Source organism: Crocuta crocuta, unplaced genomic scaffold (assembly GCF_008692635.1).
Source record: "Crocuta crocuta isolate KB4526 unplaced genomic scaffold, BGI_CrCroc_1.0 scaffold14, whole genome shotgun sequence".
In the NCBI taxonomy this organism is placed as follows: Eukaryota; Metazoa; Chordata; class Mammalia; order Carnivora; family Hyaenidae; genus Crocuta; species Crocuta crocuta.
The window spans coordinates 4,648,886-4,667,962 of NW_027530209.1; the positions used below are offsets into that span (position 1 = coordinate 4,648,886).

Below are 19,077 nucleotides of genomic sequence, written 5' to 3' on the forward strand. Positions count from 1 at the left end.
CAATGGAACAACATTAAAGAATATGTGGTTGAGATTACTGAAGCCATCTGGGGTAGCGAAATAGAGTTTTTATGGAATCTACGCCAAGACGTAAATTTTGACCTGGCCTCTCACTGAACCAGGTCTAATAAAGGCACATTTCAGTGTAACAATAATACTGGACAATGCATGTTCAAGGAACTGGTAGCTTGCTGAGATGTGATTCATTTACAATAGGATGACCACGGCAATGGGACTCCGTTCTAATCTCAGTACCAGTAAGGTGCCGCTTTGATACAAGAATGAGTTCCCTCATTTATTGTCACCCCATCTCGTGCCTTCTGAGCAACTACGGACGCTATGACACCTCAGTATCTGTTGGACAGATTTCCTGGCTCAGCTGAGCTCTACTTAAAAGCCTGCAACACTCATCAACAGATATATGCCACTTGAAGATCTGCGTGAGGCTTTATTTTAATTCAACACAAGGTATTAAGAAAGAGGAGCTTGAAATCACTTACAGCGGTACCAGGCTCTCCAGAGGGACCCTTCTCTCCAGCAAAGCCAGGGGGACCAGATGCACCTGTTTCTCCCGTTCGGCCAACTGGACCTTGGTCACCCCGAGGTCCACGAACTCCTTCTTTACCAGCAGCACCAGGGGGACCAGGAGGCCCAGTGATACCCTGTGAGCAAATGGCAAGGTCTTTTATTCCCACTTAATCGTCATAGACCTGGGAGAGAGCAGTTGACGTTCCAGGTAGTAAGATGTGAAGCAACAGAATGATAACCCTGACCATTCGGGGCACATGTTTAGGGTCTGTAATAGCCTTTCTTGTGGAGAGAAGCAGCTCCCATCCCCTTTCCCCTGAGGTCATGGCAAAGTAAATAACGGAGGCAGAGGCTGTGGCAAATGCCTGCGAGGAAAGGTAATGCTGTGCTACTGGGAACCTGGCCTACTGGCATCAGAACGAGGGAGGGTCAGAAGAATTAGCTGTCAATGAATGGGACTTTGGGCTTTGGAGGGTTCTGCTCATTTCCTTTTGGAGAAAGCCAATACTGGCATTTTGTTCATAATTGAGGAATCACATATGCTCTCAACTAGGTTTAATTAAATGCCTACAGGGAATGAAGATTTTTCTGTTATGGACCTTAAAAGGATTCCAAGAAATCAACATCTTGGCGATTTTTTCCCCCTGAAACCTTAACCGGAAGACTTAATCCTTGGTAATTAATTAAATTCTCTTGAGTCCTGACAGGAGAGTCTGAATCAGAATTAAATTAGAGGCCAAACCACCTTTAGATTCAGGAACAATTATACCTTAACAACGGAGGAAGAATGTTGGCCATAAAGGGTAATTAGATATAGAAATATCTGATATGTGACTAAAACTGTTCTGTTTTTTTTTTTTTTTAACGAAGAGACCATGCCCCTAAGAAGGGACTTGTGTACACATGAATAAAAGCCTCTTAATCTGATACTATAAAATATAATTTGTGACGATTTTGCCTTCATGGTTCAGGAAAACTGATTTCAGGCCAGGAAAGTAATAGCAAAATATCAGTAGCGTGTTTCTAGAGAGTTTCTTACCAGTTTCCTACTAGAGGCAAGGTCGTTTGGCTAGAGTCAATGACATAGTTTGAAGCGATTTACTTACAGAGGGCCCAGGAGGACCAGTCCGTCCAGCAGCACCAGGAAAGCCAGTAGCACCCTAAGAACCAAGCACAGGAAATTCCACAGTCAATACCAGCTCTAGGGATTTGGGGGAGATAGACCTTTCTCCTGTGGCAAATCCTCAAGACATGTGACCAAGGATGGCCCAAGGAGCAGGTGGTGGCAGCCTCACACAGAGTATTCTTTAACAAGGGCCCCGAAGACCTTCCATCTCTACACAGCTTTCTGACCAAGGTGCCCCATTGCAACCCTCAGAGTTGGCACTAAGGCTCTGATGGCCCTTTTTGAAACGCACCCTGATGATTGTCAGAACAAAGAAGACACCAGGCCATTATTACACACTGATGTGTATGCATTAATAATGATCTTAACCACCTGGCTGGGTGCTAAAGAAGTGGACACTGGATAAGTAATTTTGCTTACACAGGAAGGTACAACAAAAGACCACAAGTATTAATTGTTGTCTGGCGAGAGCAAGAAGGAGTGAGTGCAGTTCTTTCCTTGGGAAGTCTGGGTCTTTAAGGAGTCTGCGTAACAGCACTGGGCGCCGAGAGAGAGTGCGTGGTCAGGCAGAAGAAGGGGGGCATGGGCAAAGGGATAAAGAGAAATACTTTTACCCATCCCACAATTTTACCAGTTAACAACCTGGTGATAACTTTGGGTTTTGCCTCAGGTGAGTGGTAGCAACATACACTGCACTGAGCTTTAGGTGGGATTAAATTAATCTCCCATGGCCTGACTATCACTTCAATACCAGAATTTCTCTAGATAAAGTTAACTTGAATCTCAAGAGACTCCTTATTCTAGTCCAACACTAACCAGAAATCTCCAAAGTTGCAAGCTTTTAATAGATTCTAAAGAAAGAAACGTCATCCACTATAAGTACTCACAGGGGGGCCGCCATCACCACGGCTTCCAGCAGGACCAGGGGGACCATTTGGACCCTAAATGGAAATTTAAAAAAACAGATGAGGTCAAATCACAAAAGAGTTCCTTTACATGATGCTTTTTTCTTCAAAGGCATCATTCCCATATCTATCAGAAACAAACCCCGAAATTAAAAATGATAATCTGTGTCATAAGATAAATGTCCTTATTTCAGCGTTACCACCGTCGCGGAGTTACCAAAGAAGTAAAGTGAGACCACACTCGTGAAACTTCTATAAATCAGAAAGCAGATGCAAATGTTAATTCTTACTTTTAAAATCACCTTCTATCTAGTACGTTCCTGGGGTACAGTAGGCACCTGCCTGATGTATGTTGAATGATAAGATTTCAAGGGTAACCACACAGGCTGTGTGGGCCACCGATGAACTCAACTTACAGATGGGCCAGCGGATCCCACGGGGCCCGTGGGGCCAACGGGGCCATTTTCACCCTTGGGTCCTTTGGTTCCTCTCTCTCCTTTAGCACCGGGTTGACCAGCAGCACCCTGTTGGAAAGGAACCGTGGGAGTTCAGGCATCCGGCACGCTCGACCTGCCAGCTGGGGACGGTTCCGGATTAACCTTCATTATGTGATACTCACAGCAGGACCAGCAAATCCGTTGGGGCCGGCGGGACCAACCTCCCCACGTTCGCCCTAGGTGGGAGAAGGGGTGGAAGATTGTCGTGGCGGTCTTAGATTCGTCACTGTCTTAGAAGCTAGGAGTGTCCAAAGTGACCCAGGTTTCTACTTACGGGACTACCACGAGGACCGGCGGGACCGGCGGGACCGGCGGGACCGGCTTCACCCTACGGGCGGGACCGAAGAGGAGTTTGTTACTGTGCCCCACATAGACCATCAAAGAGGAGGTGGGGGGAGGGGCAGCGGCAGGCGGTGGGCCCTTGTCAGGGGCTGCGGTGACATCAGAAGCGAAAACTGATGCTCATCGCAGACAGTGAAATAAAACGGATTCTTACTGTGCTTAATGTTGTATTCAGTTTGGGGGTTGGAGTGGTATTGGTCAGACACTTGCAAAAACACTATCAATCAGCGCCCGCAATACTAGGAGGAGGCGATTTTAATTTTTAGATGGACACAGAGCCGATCTATTTGCTGCAATCGGTGCAATACAATAAATAAGGTCTATTTTAAGCGGACTGTTCGATGTGAAATGGGCACACTATGTATTTTATTGATTTTTTTTTTTTTACAATTGAAGGCTTTGAGAAGGCTCAGTGCATTAGGATATTGTTAATGGGAAACCGGGAAACAAATGATAGGGATTAGAGTTTAGATCAGATAGCGAGCACATCTATACGAAGGGAAAGAGAACTTAAACACACAGCATTTGTTTCCCGCTGCCCCATCCCAACAGATAGGTTTTTAAATAAGCAGGCTTTATGCCAAGTCATAACAATGAATTGCTGGGGCCCCCTGGGGCTGGGGCAGGCAGGACATTTTAGACACTGCTGTTGGCTCAGAGTTGCCACTCTGTGAAAACGCGTACTTACCCGGTCACCAGTGGCTCCAGCAGGACCGGGGGCACCTACGGCACCAGGAGCACCCTAGTACCAACAGGAAATGAGTCTTATTAAGAACACCTCCAGTCTCAAAAGTGACCCTTGCCATACCCCCTAGCTGTGCTTACACGGGGACTGAACGCTTTCGCCGCACACTCTGGGTGGACATCAAGAAGGCTTTTGATGCATTTCAGTTCTACTCATCGAAACTATTAGCAGCGGCCCTCAGGAGGAAAGTGCCCCGGTGATAAAGGTTATAGAAATGTGTAAGTCAAGGGCAAGTTAGGAACTGGGGAGATCTGAACTCTCCGCTCTTGTCAAATTCCCTGGAGAGCAGCAAATGAGTAGGCTTGTTTGGGACCGCTGGGACTGTGTGACTCAGAGAAAGGACTATTATCCATGTGCCAGAATGAGTTATCAGCTCTGAGGGAGGTGAGAAGACCGAGGTAGCTGACGGCCTGGAAGAACCATGTTGCCAGTGCGCTGGTAGGGTTATTCTACCGTTAGAGGATTATCTTTGGCATCGCCATGGCATTAACAGGTAATCCTTGGGGCTGCCTTTCAGGTGATGGGTTCTTAGGACATACATTTGAATAAGTGGGACCTTTTTAGAGGTTTTTAAAATGTAAGAGTCATTTTTTTTCCACAGTCGTATAATAATTTGAACATTCACTTGAAGTTCTGTTAAACCCAGAGCTTTTGGTTTATAGTTCGTACTTTGGACAGTTAACACTAAGGAAGGTAAGAAATTCGGGTTTTGATTTTCAAAGGGATAAGTTCTGTTGAATCTTTCTTTTGGAACATGTAAAATGATATTAACTATTCAGAGATCCAGGAAGGAAAGGAATAGTCTTCCACTAAACCCGGATTCTTCTTTTGTCAGTTCTGTTTTGGAAAACTGCTGACCTCAAATCGAGCGAAATGTAAAAATAAAATAAAATAAAATAACAATCTAAGTACAAACAAACAAACAAACAAACTCTACTCACACGGGCACCATCTCTGCCTGGGCTACCAATTTCACCTCTGAGGCCAGGTTCACCCTGAAAGTATAAAGCAAGAGTAGCTTTCTGTTTTCTAACCAGATTTTCAAGTCAGAATTAATCTGAAGCGTTTATACCTTCAATCGCTTACATCTTGATTCTCTACTATTCCCTACCATTCTATAGGATGTTGAATTAGAAGAAAATTAAGGAGGGGATAATTCAAGGCCCTCTCCAGATTATGGCTAAATATTCTTTTCTAATTTCCATACACCCTCCTGAAGCATAGTCAAGCAAGGTACAAATTCATGTGGACGGAATTCTAAGGCAGCATCACAATGGGCCTCGGCGCCTGATCACTCTTATGGCATAACTAATGCGGCAGCACGGTTGACAGCTGTTCAATATAGCTTCTTCCCATTAATTAGGGCAGGATGAGGCATTATTGTTAGTGGCATTAAAATGAGCCTCATGTATTACTCAACACCATCTGTTTGCGTGAAATTCCATGGTAGCAAGGAATTTTGCCAGATTAGTGAGTTCAGAAATGCGTAGGTGCTAGGCGGCAGAGGGAAATGCGTATTGATAGATATCAAAATGCAACCAGACCACCTACCAAGAACTGTAAGAAAAACTGGGCAACCCTGTGCAGCCTGCTTTGCTAGAGATCATCAACAACACGTCTTAAGGTCCAGCACTGAGAGGGTACCTTTTCTCCCTTGCCTCCAGGTATGCCGGCAGCACCCCTCTCTCCCGGGAGTCCGCTGGGACCAGATGGGCCAGCAGTGCCTGGAGCACCAAGCACACCGGGTTCGCCCTTGAATCAGACACATGTGAAATCAATTATTTCAGCGGCCAAAGAAGAAAATGAAGACCCGAACTCTTGCGGGATTCCAATTTAAACATTTAATAGAGAGCATTCTTTCCTGTTTAGAGACACAAAGGAGGGCCATTGAAAGGAGGGAGAATATAACAGAGGGAGATGCTGTTAACGACACCGTGGCTAAAGAGAAGAGAAGTGGGAGTGGGTGGCTGTGATTTTTGTATCACCCGCTGCTAGTCGGAGAAGAGGACAGGACAATAGTATGCAGAGAGTGGAAAATGTTTGCCCACAAACATTTTTCAAGGATAAGTCTCGTAGCCCACACAGCGAATATGGAACGAAACCTCATCAACGGGGGAGATGTTTACATTTTAATCTCCTTAAGAGCGGGGACTGTAGCTTCCACTTTATATAAAAACCCTACTATTGCACAGGCTTAAAACCTACTGACTAACTTCTAAGATAGAAGTCTTTGGAAGTACGACCTCACCGAACCATATTTTCTTTCATATTTCCTCTCTCCCTCTTACCTTTTAATTTTTTCTAATATCCTTCCACATAGAAAAATAGCTTTTTGCAGCTAATCTTTCCATTTTTTCCCCTTAAAGGTAGGAAGCAGGAGTAATATTTGAGTTACTTCTTTGTATTGCAGTTAAAGTAATCTGTTTTTCAGAAATGTGTAATTCTATCTATTTTAAAATCTACACCACAGATTCTGTTTTGAAACACAAGTTGTCGGGCTTATGCTTTGGGGATGAATATATTGTCCACTTAATTTTTACCTCTCCTGTTATTAAAATTTAGACTGCCTTTTGAAATTTTACTCTCTCAAGTAGCAAAGTATGGTAAGAAGGTGAAACTTCGTTCTCTAAAAGTAGTGTCCAATATTATACAATGTTTCTAGATTAAAATCAAAGTATAGGGGAGCCTGGATAGCTCGGTGGGTTCAGTGTCTGATTCTTGATTTGGGCTCAGGTCATGATCTCACAGTTCATGAGATCAAGCCCCACGTTGGGCTCTACACTGACAGCATGCAGCCTGCTTAGGATTCTCTCTCTCCGGTTTGCGAGTGTTCTCTCTCTCTCTCTCTCAAAATTAAAATAAACTTAAAACAAAAAATCCCCAAATAACCCAAAGTATCAACAGTTTGATGAGACAAGAGTAAAAACCCATACTAATTTGTTTATGTGTGTAGAACACTGGGGTTTCCCTTCTTTTGGAATAATTCAGGTCCACCAGAATCAGATTGTCATTTACTGGGATGGAAATCAACACAGAATTGGAAATAAAAACTCTGAAAAACAATTTATTTACTACTGTAAATGATCTAGTTACTGTAGAGTATAGTGGGCCCAAGTGGCAGTATGGAACATAAAATTTTACCTTGTTTCCATCGGGCCCAGGGGGTCCAGAAGGACCTCGGCTTCCAATAGGACCAGAAGGACCAGCAGCACCACTTTCCCCAGGAGGCCCACGCTCCCCCTGTTAAAAAAAAAAAAAAAAAAAAAGAAGGAAGGAAGGAAGGAAGAAAGAAAAAGAGAAGACAGAGTAGAAGTGTTACACTGTTCATCGCTTTCAGAGATACCATTTTACACATCAGAGTTCATACTTTTTTAGCTTTTGAATCCGGGTTCTGCCATTAACAAATTATAATTATTTTTTCCTTAATTTCTTTGGTAGTAGAATGAATGAATGGGATGAGATCATCTCTAAAGTCTCATTTGGCTTTAACGTTCTGTGGCCACAACTCCAGAAGGCTTTTCCTCTAGAGTACAATATTCCACCTTTGGAAGTCATCTTCTTTTGTCTTTTTTTGCAATAGATCCAGAGGTAAGAACAGACATCAGTTATGCGTGGTATTCATTGGCAAAGACGGTGCCATTTTAAGTGAAGAGCAATGCTAGGTGTAGATGAGATATTCTAAATAGCTCCCAGTTGCATGTAAGTATCATCATGGCATGATATTCCATGGCCCAGAATATTTAACATGTACACAGTCTGCGTTGCACCTGTTTCAAAGACCCTTGTCATAACTATGTTTCTATGATACTAAATTTGGTAACTGATCATATAATAGGATACCTGTTGGGCAAACTAATCATTCCAGTTATTCTCATAACTACAGACAAACAAAATCTATTTACTTTTTTTATAAGAGCAGATTCATGGTTTCAGCTCCAGAGTTAGAGCATCAACACACGTTGCAAAAATTGATTTTGAATCTTAGTACGATATTACTTTTCCTTGGCTCAGGGTGAGCCACTATCATAAATATATCATACTTGTATATATACATTCCTAAATATAATGCATATATTAACTCATTTATGTTTCTTATAACCATGTGGGTTTTGGCTCGGAAATATGAATAATTAAATTTAGAGGTTTGATTTAATGTACAAATCAAACATTTTCTACAGATTATGTGTAACTACAGAAGAATGTCAGGAACTTGTTTCAAGGTCATCAATAGCTTTTAAACGAAATCCCCTACCTGTTTTACAAACACGCTGCCAGAAGTTTATGAAACTCAATTAAATAACACTTACTCTTGGGCCAGCAGGACCAGGGAGACCAAATTCACCAGGGAGACCCTAGGCAAAGCATGATAATAAACAAATAAATCATGAAATGTATGTATGTTCTCGAACGCCACTTATGATTATGATATTTAGGCAAGTTTCAAATCAGGGACATAACGCCACGCAGGCTCTCCCTCCTTGAGTTATAAGTACAGGGCTATTAGAAATAAGAGCAATTTGTTGTATATGGACAGGTAGAAAAAGTGAGAATTTCACTGATACCAGAGATATTTCTATGCTAGAACCGGGTATCAGCAAACTTAAGCTTTCCATTACTTAGTTTATTGCTTTAAAAAAGTGACAAAACAGACTATCTCGTTTCATAATATGATAAATAATGATGAACAGTATCAGACCTTGCCTATTTTTAGTTATATAACAGACTGCTTTCTTAATAGAAATGATCATATTCTGCACATTACCTAGTTAATTGTATACCCAAGTGGATCTCCTTTATTACTGACCAGCTGTCTCCTTAATGTGCCCCACTGTTGACAAAGGAGACCCGGCCACAGAATGTAACTGAATTGAGGCACATTCATCACAATTACCAGAGAAAATGACTCAGAATTCATGCCCTGATTGTGGCTAGCAGTGTCATGTCTGAATGCCAAGAAAAACATTAAACGCAATTTTTCAGGGTCTAGTTTGATGGAAAATCAGTGCATTTACTTTTTCGCTCTGGGAAAGGAAATAATTTGCATGTTAACATTACCACGAACAATACAAAAAGTAAGGCTATTAAATAGAATGTTCATTGGTACATTTTACTTCCATAATGCAGTGTTTCATTCAGTCTTTAAAATGAAGGATTTGTTATCCCAACAAAAATGAGTAACTTGGTTTATTCTCTCCAAAGTACCAGGTAGGTAGAACACTATCATTAGCATATGAAATAAGAAATTCCTTTTTGCCTATTATAATTGCACTGGAGGAGGGCATTACAAGGGGAAAATGTCCCAGCTTTAGGTAAGTCTACTAAGCACTTGTTTTACTCACCCTTTCTCCCGGTTTGCCAGCTTCACCAGCTGTACCAGCGGGGCCAGGCAGACCCTAGATAAAGACAGACAAACACACACACACACACACATCTCAATCTTATGGCTATATTCACAGGATACTAGTAATTGGGTTTTTCTGGATACTGATAGCGACACGATCACTAACTATTATATGTTATTAAAGCATTACACAAAAGTTGGCCTTGAAAAAGTGAACCTCATACTTTACAGTTCTGAAATCGTGTTCTGTGTGGTGGGGGGAGAGCAGTGATTCTGAAACCACATTCTGCTGTGGTGATTTGTAGCTGGACAGTCGGACTAAAAGGCAGTGTTCTGTATGTTTCAGGCGACTTACCTGGAAGCCTGGAGGACCAGCGGGACCCTGTTCACCTTTTCCACCTTGGACACCCTGAAAGCGACAGCAAAGAGAGCATGAATAGAGAGGTATGCCACCCCTGCCGTCTACTTATACAACTTTTGGACTGGAAAAATGTAGGGCAGCAAAGAACAAGAATGGAAGAAATACCCACTTGTGGTCCGGGAGGTCCCTGAGCACCATTGTTTCCGTCAGGACCTGGGGCGCCCTGAAATATTTCACAGGAAGGCACAGAATTACCAGTGAGACAGTTTAAGAAGCCTCAAAGCCTCATGCATTGCTTCCTCAAAGCTTATCATCTTGGAATGACTCATTGTGGGTCCCCTGCCCCAATACTAACTTTTGATACGGCTTGTGGGAAGTCCACAGATGGAGGGCAATTTACCAAGGCCAGAGAATGCTACTAGCCTTTGCAGAGCAGTTTAATCATAAAATAAATAAAAAGCAAATTCATCCATGAATACTTTAGACCTAACATACATTCTGATTTGTTACAGCTCACTGCCTTGTGTGTTTTTGTTTGTTTGTTTTCTTTTTTTTTTTTTAATATTTTTATTTCTAGGAGAGAGAGAGACAGCGTGAGCAGGGGAGGGTCAGAGAGAGAGGGAGACACAGACTCTGAAACAGGCTCCAGGCTCTGAGCCGGCAGTCAGCACAGAGCCCGACGCAGGGCTCGAACTCACGAACCGCGAGATCATGACCTAAGCGAAAGTCGGACGCTCAACCGACTAAGCCACCCAGGCGCCCCTGTTTGTTTGTTTTCTTAAGAAGCCATTTTGTGATGGTAAAAGGATAGTTGGGGATGCCATTTTGAAAAGAAAATGACAGAATTCTGTCAGGTGGCCTCAAAGGAGGTGTGTTTCCTGAGCGCACACTATGTGGGCAGATACACGCAGAAGGCAGCGCCTACCCGAGCTCCAGCAAGGCCAGCATGACCTTTTTCACCACCTTTGCCAGGTTCACCCTAGAACAAACATTAAAAAAAGGACACATGTAATGTCAAATTCACCACGACAATTTTGCAATGTTAATTTCTTGCCTTTTTTTTTTTTTTCCCCAACGTGCCCAGTCTTTGAATTCTGTTAGCCAAGGCATGGTCCATCATCTTGCAAGTCCAAGTACACCAAGGTGTGGAGGCATAGACTCAGGATAGATGGATTTCCATCAGGTGTGCAGTGACATAGTGGAGATCAGTTATTAACGTGGTAAGTGGCTTGCTGTTTTCTTGTGTGGAAAGGGACCTCCCCCCACCCTCTTGAGACAGACTGGACTGAGGGCAGGAGAGAAAACAGAATTTTGGTGAAATGTGGCAAAGAAGTGCCGGGGGAGAAGACGGCATGGTGTTCTTACAGTGGGGCCTTTGGGGCCAGGGAATCCGATGTTGCCAGGCTCTCCTCTTGCTCCAGCTGGGCCAATTGGTCCAGGCCGGCCATCAATACCGGGGACGCCCTGAAAGCAGAGTTTATTTAAAGTTCACTGGGCACCAACAGGGTCTCCCAATCTCAAGCTTGTGATGCTGCCATGGGATGAAACAGAATCATTTTCTGAATGCAAACAGCTTCCTGGTATAAAGGGTCAATAAATTATGATTCCATTTTCCTTTACTAAATAGCATGTCAGTACACACGCGGCCAAGTCAATCTCATACGTACACAATTCCTGCTTTCCCCTCCCATCCCATAGCCCCGTCACCCTCTTCAATTTTCCCTGCCATGTTTTCCTCTTTCCTTCTCTCCTTTCAGTCCTGCGTTCATTTGGACTCCATAATTACAATCTATTACCCTGCATTCCCAGATGATGTATGTGGCTGATATTTATTTCCAATGTGTTCATGTATAAATAAGCCACAGAATAGACTTGATAAGGGTGCAATAAGTGTCCTTGAAAAGAGAATGGAAAATGAGCAATTCTTACCATGGGACCTTCTTTGCCAGCTGGGCCAACATTTCCAGGGGCACCAGGAAAACCCTAGAAAATAAATGAGGATGCTTTCATGTTGGCACTTTAACGCACAGACTCGAGGCTTCAATTCATTACAATCTCACAAAAGCACTTTCCACCCGACTTCTTGTTTGTTGCCTAGGGTAAATCATTAGGGGTATTAGCCGCTAGCTGGGAGGTATGAAAAGAGGTCTGAAATCTTGTTTCTTTCTATCTTTTATGCCTTTCCTTTTATTGGATTCATTTACAGATGTCTCAAGAAACTGTTAAGCACCATACATCGTATCATGTTATTTACCTCATAACAGAAAAACAAATACTTTTAGTCAGCAATTTTCAAAGTGGATTTTTTATTGCTGTATTTGGTGTCTTTACTACTTGTTTATGGTCCAATTACAGATGATATTCATCCATAAGAGATAATGGAGGCAAAAAAAAAAAAAATCACTCTATTGCTATGGAATAGAGTGTCTACGAATCTAAAGGTCATTTCCCCGTGGCTAGTGTGATGCTGAATACATTATAGCACTTTGTGATTGCTGGAAAAATGATTTCACTTATGAATCTAATACACTGATAATGTATAGTCCTAATACGTTTCATGAACACCTTATATAAAACTCATAAGTTGAGATGCAAGATTCATGTTGATAGGGAACCCAACCTAATTTGGATATATTAAAATCAATCTACTCTTCCAAAAACCTCACAGCCATCGTATCAAGCAATAAATAAGAAATTTACGAACTAACCAAATTTGTCAAAATATCTCTGGGCATTGATAAAGTTAAATTAAAAAGCCAACCATCAGTAAATCTACTAGCAGATTTACTTTTGATGATTTTTTTCTATTGTCGTCTTCTGATATGAATCGTCCCTTTAAAAAAGGAAACGGTGCCGGGTGTGACTCGCTCAGAATCTTTCTGAAACTCACCCGGGGTCCCATGAGGCCAGGCTCTCCGGGGCGACCAGCATCTCCATTAGGACCTCGGACGCCAGCAGGGCCAGTAGCACCACGGGGTCCGGGAGGGCCCTATTCAGCAGAAGGGGAGAGGAGGGTGCTCAAGCCGGGGACGCACCCCCCCCCCCATGCTCTCCCCAGGAGTGAGTAATGGACAGCTTACCATGACACCGGCTCTGCCATCAGCTCCAGGGAGACCACGAGAACCAGGACTTCCCTGTGAGAAAGGACGCGAAACAGCAAGAGTCAGAGAAAATCCTAGAATCCAGTGGGGCAGCGTCTACAGAAACATGGCATATGCATGCAAGGAACCATGGTCCCCATAAGGGAGACGGACAAAAACAAACCAAGGCAAAAAACATCTCACCCAAACCCCAGAGGAATGTGTGCAGGAGACATTCTACAAAAGTAGGTCAATACTGTTTCCAGACCAGATTGAGTCACTGATCTAATAAAGCAGATGGAAAGCAGATGCTCCCTTCGTCTAGAAAATACACTCAGTCATTCCGACCAATTCCAACGAAGGGGCGTCATATCCCTCTGGGGTGCCTGGGTGTCAAGAGCATCTGGGACCTACTCTCAGCCCAGGAGGCCCGGAGGGGCCGGTGGATCCAGCTTCACCATTGGGGCCTCTCTTTCCTTCTTCACCACTGGGACCAGGAGGACCTTGGGGTCCAGCGGAGCCCTGTTTAATGGAAAAAGCAAAGAGGAGGGAACAGAAGAAAATCCCTCTTATGTCACATCCAGCCAGAGGGAAAAAATAATAACCATTTTTTGAAAAGCAGGAGTATTAACTTTTTGGATCGGAAAAGTAATAACCCTATAAAATTGTGATTATAGAACTACTTACGGGCTCGCCCTTGTTGCCACTCTCTCCTTTGGAACCAGCTGGACCGGGTTCACCCTAGGGTTCCATACAAAACGGTGGGTGGTCAAATGACAAATACTTGTCCCAACTCTCTTATAGACAAACATCTTGGAATATTCAGGGATCAAGGTAAAGAGAAGTTCAGTTCCGTAAGAAATGTGCCCAGTTCATATTTAAACAGCTTACGGGCAAATGGTTTAGGTGAAAGGACAAGGCTGACAATGGAAAGGTACCTCGCTGATCTTTGGGCAGTGTTCTAGGGTAGCGGGAGGGTCTGCGTGCGTGTGCGTGCGTGTGTGTATGTGTGTGTGTGTGTGAGAGAGAGAGAGAGAGAGACAGAGACAGAGACAGAGAGAACATACATGTGCACGCACTCATAGAAGAAATACAGACTAAAAATGGTGAGGAAAGAAAAAAGAAAAAGGATAAACCCACAAGAGGAAGTCTAGATGGCGACAAAATGATGGCACAGCCAGTATTTCAGGCAGATGAAAGCCGTGGCCATGATCACTTACAACGAGTCCTCTGGCACCAGTAGCACCAGCAGCACCGACAGGGCCAGGAATACCCCGGGGTCCAGGAAGGCCGGGAGCCCCAGCAACACCGGGCAAGCCCTGTGAAGGAGATGCAGGGTGAGCCATCATGAGGTGACCGGCGGTGACGCGGTACCAGCTCATTGCAGTGCTTTTAAAAGCAGAGCAGCACGTAATAGACAAATACTCACAGCAGCACCCTTAGCACCAGTCAGGCCGTTGGCTCCAGGGTTACCCTAAGAAGAAAAAGAAAGGAGAAGGGTATCAGTTAATGGGAGTTATTTCCCGTCTTCTTTGACCCTGCCTTCGCTCTCTTCCACTCCTTGAGGTTAGTGACAGTGGCCACTTACAGGAGGTCCGACGGGGCCAGAAACACCTGGAAGACCCATTTCACCACGGGGACCCGCGGGGCCAGCGGGACCAGGGTTACCCACAGGTCCAAGTTCACCCTAAAAGAAGGAATGACACTGAGGCATTAGTCTGCAAATAATGAAACAGCGTATCTCCATTTTTAGGACGTCACGTTTCATGAACTTTCTTCAGAGCTGCAGTCAGTTCCCTTATCTGGCTTGGTACCACAGGTTTGGATTGGGGTTCCTGTTTTCCGGGTCTAGTCCTGCCATCTTGGCTACCATCTTCACATACCTCTGTCTCCCTGCGCGGAGACTCTGTTTCTCAGCTAGTCAGTCCTGGGAGTATATTTCAGAGGGGTCCCCTAAAACAAATCTCCATGTTGGCTTTTTACATCTATGGCCTTGGGCTCAAGTACAGAGACGCGATCTGTTTCACGTTTGGAGTGAGAAAAGCAGTCCTTCTATATCCACTTGGAAAGGGGGACTAATTAAGGTACCTGTTCTGTAATTATCTATCTGCAAACACAGTCTCTATCTTTCACATCACAATGAGAAATTTATCAAGGTAATGACAATGGTCACCAGTGTTTTTACCTTGGGGCCGGGAGCACCTGGGAAGCCTGGAGGGCCGGCAGACCCAATGGGACCCTGAAATCAAAGTCGAATGTGATAAGAAACTTCCTGTGTTAACAACACAGCAAGACTAGAAGATTGGAGTGGCTCACAATGGCCGGTTCGTATTTCTATTTAATATTGGCAAAGAGAAAACTGACAGCTAGCCTGTCGTCATTAATATCAAAGGGGAGACATTCAAAATATCTCAGGTAAGGTAGATTCTCCTTTATGCATCAATGAAAAGCCCTAGGGATGCTAGTACTTACAAATAGAACTTTCAAAAGACCTCATAGGACACTTGGTAAGGTGTCTGAAATGGTGTCATTTTATAAATTAATAAAGAAGATAGTTCCCATCCCACACTCTCAACCCCTTCCAAATTCTTCGGTGTCAAAACTTACAGCAGGACCCACAGGACCCACACTGCCATCACTTCCACGGGCACCCTATGAAGAAAATAAGGAGAAGAAGTCAAGGGGCAAAGTCAAACGGCAGTTGTTAGAAGACCGTTTAAAAGGATAAAACAGGACAAAGTTGGAAATACTCACAGCGGGGCCAGGGGCACCGACACGTCCTCTCTCACCAGGAAGCCCACGAGCCCCCTAAAAACAGAAATATTTTCAATGAAATCCAGAATGCTAATGTAAAAAAACGCCACAGGCATCATTTGCTTTGTCCACAATTTCCGACATACGCAAGAATCCACTAGAAATAAACAGGTCTTGTTCTAATTCCAACTAAGAGGTAACGGATTTCAGTTAAGTATGCAGAAGGTTATTAGAAAAACACCAGAGAATACAGTGCTGAGGGAAATGGTCATCAGCAAAAACATTACAGAGTTTCCAGCTTGCAAAGAGCGTACACATTTAGATTTATATCAGGTAATCGATACTTACCGTTTGACCTGGAGTTCCATTTTCACCAGGAGCACCGGGTTCACCCTACATGGAAAAGAAGGGTTGGGAGTTTGGTCATTACAGGTATTGATTATTTTTTGTCCTGATTGGGTAATTTTTACCCTCTTATTTTAATTTGAACCATTTATATATTTTGTAACATTCTGTGTACATGCAGCTTCCCAATTACGCCACATACATTTTTTAAATTTCTAAAATGTAGGCTTTTATTTAGATAATACCAAACATCACGGTACTAAGGACATGTGGTTATTTGAGTGTTATTTACCCTGGCTCTAATATTTCCCCTTAGGATTTGGATATCATTTCGACTAGGCTTACATATTAGGAATAATATCATAAAAAGAGATGGCAGAGGATAAACTGCTTTCAATCAAATCGTATTTACCCTCTTTAAAGTTATTTTTTAAGTTTATTTTATTTATTTATTTTGAGAGTGGGGAGGGGAGGGAAGAGAGAGAGGGAGAGAGAATCCCAACCAGGCTCCACAGTGTCAGCACAGAGCCCATCGTGGGGCTCGAACCCATCAACCATGAGATCATGACCTGAGCCGAAATCAAGAGTCAGTCGCTTCACCAAATGAACAACCCAGGCATCCCTGAAGTTACTTTGAACACTAAATATCTTCGTTGTTGTAAAATATGCATGGAAATTTAGAGCTTCCTAATATTCTTTAGAACTATCTTATTTATTTCCAACCTATATTCTTGAGTAAAAAGCATGATGGTAGTGGTGGGGGGGGGGGGGCAGTCATTTAAAAAAATGGTACACATAAAGAAACTTTCCTTCTAGATAATCTGATGAAGATACAGAAGAAACAGGTTGGAGACACCCTTTAAGGACCCTCCATTTCTAGGATTCTATGTGAAGTGTATTCTTTGGGAGTAAGTGCAAATTAGAGTCAGGGATTCCAACCTAAGGCCTCCTAACTCTGGGCAAGCCACTCATTCTCTCTAAGCCTCAGTTTCCCTCAGCTGCAAAGTGAGGGGTTCTCCAAAGCTCGCTGTGGCTCTAACATTTGCTGATGCTGGGGCTAGTAGTCTAAGCTATTACATTAGGCTCTAGGGAGAATGAGTTTGACCTTATCCATTTGTGTGGCAGCTGGAAAGTTAGCGCAGGCTCTCCATATTCACGTTCATTTCTGGTCCCGCTAGTATTCGTCACTCATTAATTTGTAATTACGTTGGTATTCACTTTAATATCACATTATCTCCTTAATAGGAGAGAGAACATTTTATAGTTGAAAGCGCTGTCAGAGAAGAGCCTAGCCAAGAGATAACACACTTCTGAGACTTTAATTACCTAATTAAAAATTTTTTGAGTGTGCACAGATAAATCACAGGAAAGAGGTTGAAAAGTGGATTGTGACATGAATGTACCTATCCAATTTGTGCATGGCAAAGGAGAATTTACAGTGTAAAATAACATAGCGTTCTAATATCTGATTATATGTTTATTTACTTTTATTTTGGCTGCGGAGATCGGCTGAAATTACAGGAGGATAGGAAATGGGGGAAGAAACTACTGACATTATTTTTATCTCAACTGTTTAATACTGAATTAAATAAATATTATTAATAATTGGCCTGTCGTCACAGAATCCTGTATCCTCCCCATTAAGGGCTCTGAAGTATTGAAGAGGAAATAAGATACTCCTTGGAATATGAGCAGTCTTCAGGAAAAATATACTTTCTGATGGTGATGGGGAATTACAGTCAATTGTTTTAAAAACAATGCTTCTGATGTGGTATTTACCTTCACACCTGGAGCACCAGGCTGTCCCTTCAATCCATCCAGACCATTGTGTCCCTGAAATGCAAATTCTTATTATTAAAATTCTGTCCCATTATAGTGCTTGGTCAAATCCAAACCTCCTGGGGGAATCTGGTGACCGCTTCAGTGCAATGGAGTGTCCAGCGCCCAGCAAACTTGCTCCGTTTCCCCAGGTAAGTTGCTAAACCTCCCTGCACTTGAAAGGCAAGGCTATAGAACTGGATGCTCTCTCACATTCTTTCCATCTTTCATCATTTTACGATCTTCAGATGGTTATAAATACCTCTTACGTCATGTGCCTTTTATACAATTTTCTCTGTAGGGATTCTCATTTCTTGGGAGCTATGAACAGACTGAAAATTCAAACTATACCCCACTGCACTTTCCAGCCATCCGAACTCTTCTCTCACTCTCATTACTCTGGTGACTTTCAGGAGTTTGGAAGCAAGTATGTGTCACCCAGGAGTTTAAATATAGATGAGGTTTTGCCTAAAAATAACATTTTCTTTCCTCTGGGTAAAGAATGTGCTCACCCTAATGCCCTTGAAGCCAGGAAGTCCAGGAGTCCCAGGGAAACCGCGAGCACCCTTAAAAAGAAACACAGAAGAAGATAAATAATGTTTTCGCTCTCAGTTCAAAAACAGTGATTTCTTCCCTCCAAAGTATGTCTTCTCGTGGAGGTTCAAGCTTGGAATCAATGGCTGGGATATTTATTTAAGCACAGAGCAGTAAATTAACTTGCTCTATTTTGAGTAAGTAATACTATGGTATTTGTACAAAACATGATTTCGTTTATAGTATGCTTACTGTCATTAAGACGACATCATTTGCATTAATGAAAACTGTATGCTTTCTTAACTAGGCTCCTTGATTTGTCGGATGTCTTCAGTGAGGGGTGCAGGTGTTCAGACATCCCTGGCCATTTAGACTGATTCCAGTTTTACCAACCGTCTTGTATGCGAGATGCCCCTGGTGTCTGGACTGAATACACGGGGGTAATAAATCTTACCTGTGGTCCAACAACTCCTCTCTCACCAGGTCGTCCAGGTTTCCCAGGGTGACCCTGAAACATGAAAACATCGTAGGGTAAGCCGTTTTTCTTGCTAAGCCATCAGATGGAAGTCGGAACATCCTGGTTTCTACAACAGGGGGAACAGGCGTCATATAAAAATGTGGGTCCAAATATATATTTAATTAACGACTACTTCCCTTAAACCAAACAAATTAAGATTTCATTAAAAAAATGTTTTCCATAT

The 19,077-nt window shown here is 43.0% G+C and overlaps 1 protein-coding gene and 1 long non-coding RNA gene across 2 annotated transcripts in view; one reads left to right on the plus strand and one right to left on the minus strand.

Annotated features, from left to right (window-relative positions):
• Positions 1-19,077, minus strand: part of COL1A2 (collagen type I alpha 2 chain) — a 35,217-nt gene that overhangs the window by 6,231 nt on the left and 9,909 nt on the right. Inside the window, exons 10-40 of the mRNA XM_077765393.1 lie at positions 18,831-18,884; positions 18,355-18,408; positions 17,804-17,857; positions 16,028-16,072; positions 15,680-15,733; positions 15,533-15,577; positions 15,111-15,164; positions 14,514-14,612; positions 14,355-14,399; positions 14,146-14,244; positions 13,613-13,666; positions 13,340-13,447; positions 12,926-12,979; positions 12,736-12,834; positions 11,775-11,828; positions 11,211-11,309; positions 10,771-10,824; positions 10,015-10,068; positions 9,840-9,893; positions 9,483-9,536; positions 8,451-8,495; positions 7,285-7,383; positions 5,788-5,895; positions 5,085-5,138; positions 4,087-4,140; positions 3,331-3,384; positions 3,179-3,232; positions 2,976-3,083; positions 2,542-2,595; positions 1,635-1,688; positions 501-662 (exon numbers count right to left, since the gene is read on the minus strand). Coding sequence (XP_077621519.1) covers positions 501-662; positions 1,635-1,688; positions 2,542-2,595; positions 2,976-3,083; positions 3,179-3,232; positions 3,331-3,384; positions 4,087-4,140; positions 5,085-5,138; positions 5,788-5,895; positions 7,285-7,383; positions 8,451-8,495; positions 9,483-9,536; positions 9,840-9,893; positions 10,015-10,068; positions 10,771-10,824; positions 11,211-11,309; positions 11,775-11,828; positions 12,736-12,834; positions 12,926-12,979; positions 13,340-13,447; positions 13,613-13,666; positions 14,146-14,244; positions 14,355-14,399; positions 14,514-14,612; positions 15,111-15,164; positions 15,533-15,577; positions 15,680-15,733; positions 16,028-16,072; positions 17,804-17,857; positions 18,355-18,408; positions 18,831-18,884 — 2,133 coding nt within the window. The remainder of the gene's footprint in view (positions 1-500; positions 663-1,634; positions 1,689-2,541; positions 2,596-2,975; positions 3,084-3,178; positions 3,233-3,330; positions 3,385-4,086; positions 4,141-5,084; positions 5,139-5,787; positions 5,896-7,284; positions 7,384-8,450; positions 8,496-9,482; positions 9,537-9,839; positions 9,894-10,014; positions 10,069-10,770; positions 10,825-11,210; positions 11,310-11,774; positions 11,829-12,735; positions 12,835-12,925; positions 12,980-13,339; positions 13,448-13,612; positions 13,667-14,145; positions 14,245-14,354; positions 14,400-14,513; positions 14,613-15,110; positions 15,165-15,532; positions 15,578-15,679; positions 15,734-16,027; positions 16,073-17,803; positions 17,858-18,354; positions 18,409-18,830; positions 18,885-19,077) is intronic.
• On the plus strand, positions 9,834-19,076 carry LOC144232535 (uncharacterized). The gene is made up of 4 exons (XR_013335431.1): positions 9,834-9,928; positions 10,930-11,065; positions 17,901-17,994; positions 18,684-19,076. It is a non-coding gene; the product is annotated as an uncharacterized LOC144232535 (long non-coding RNA).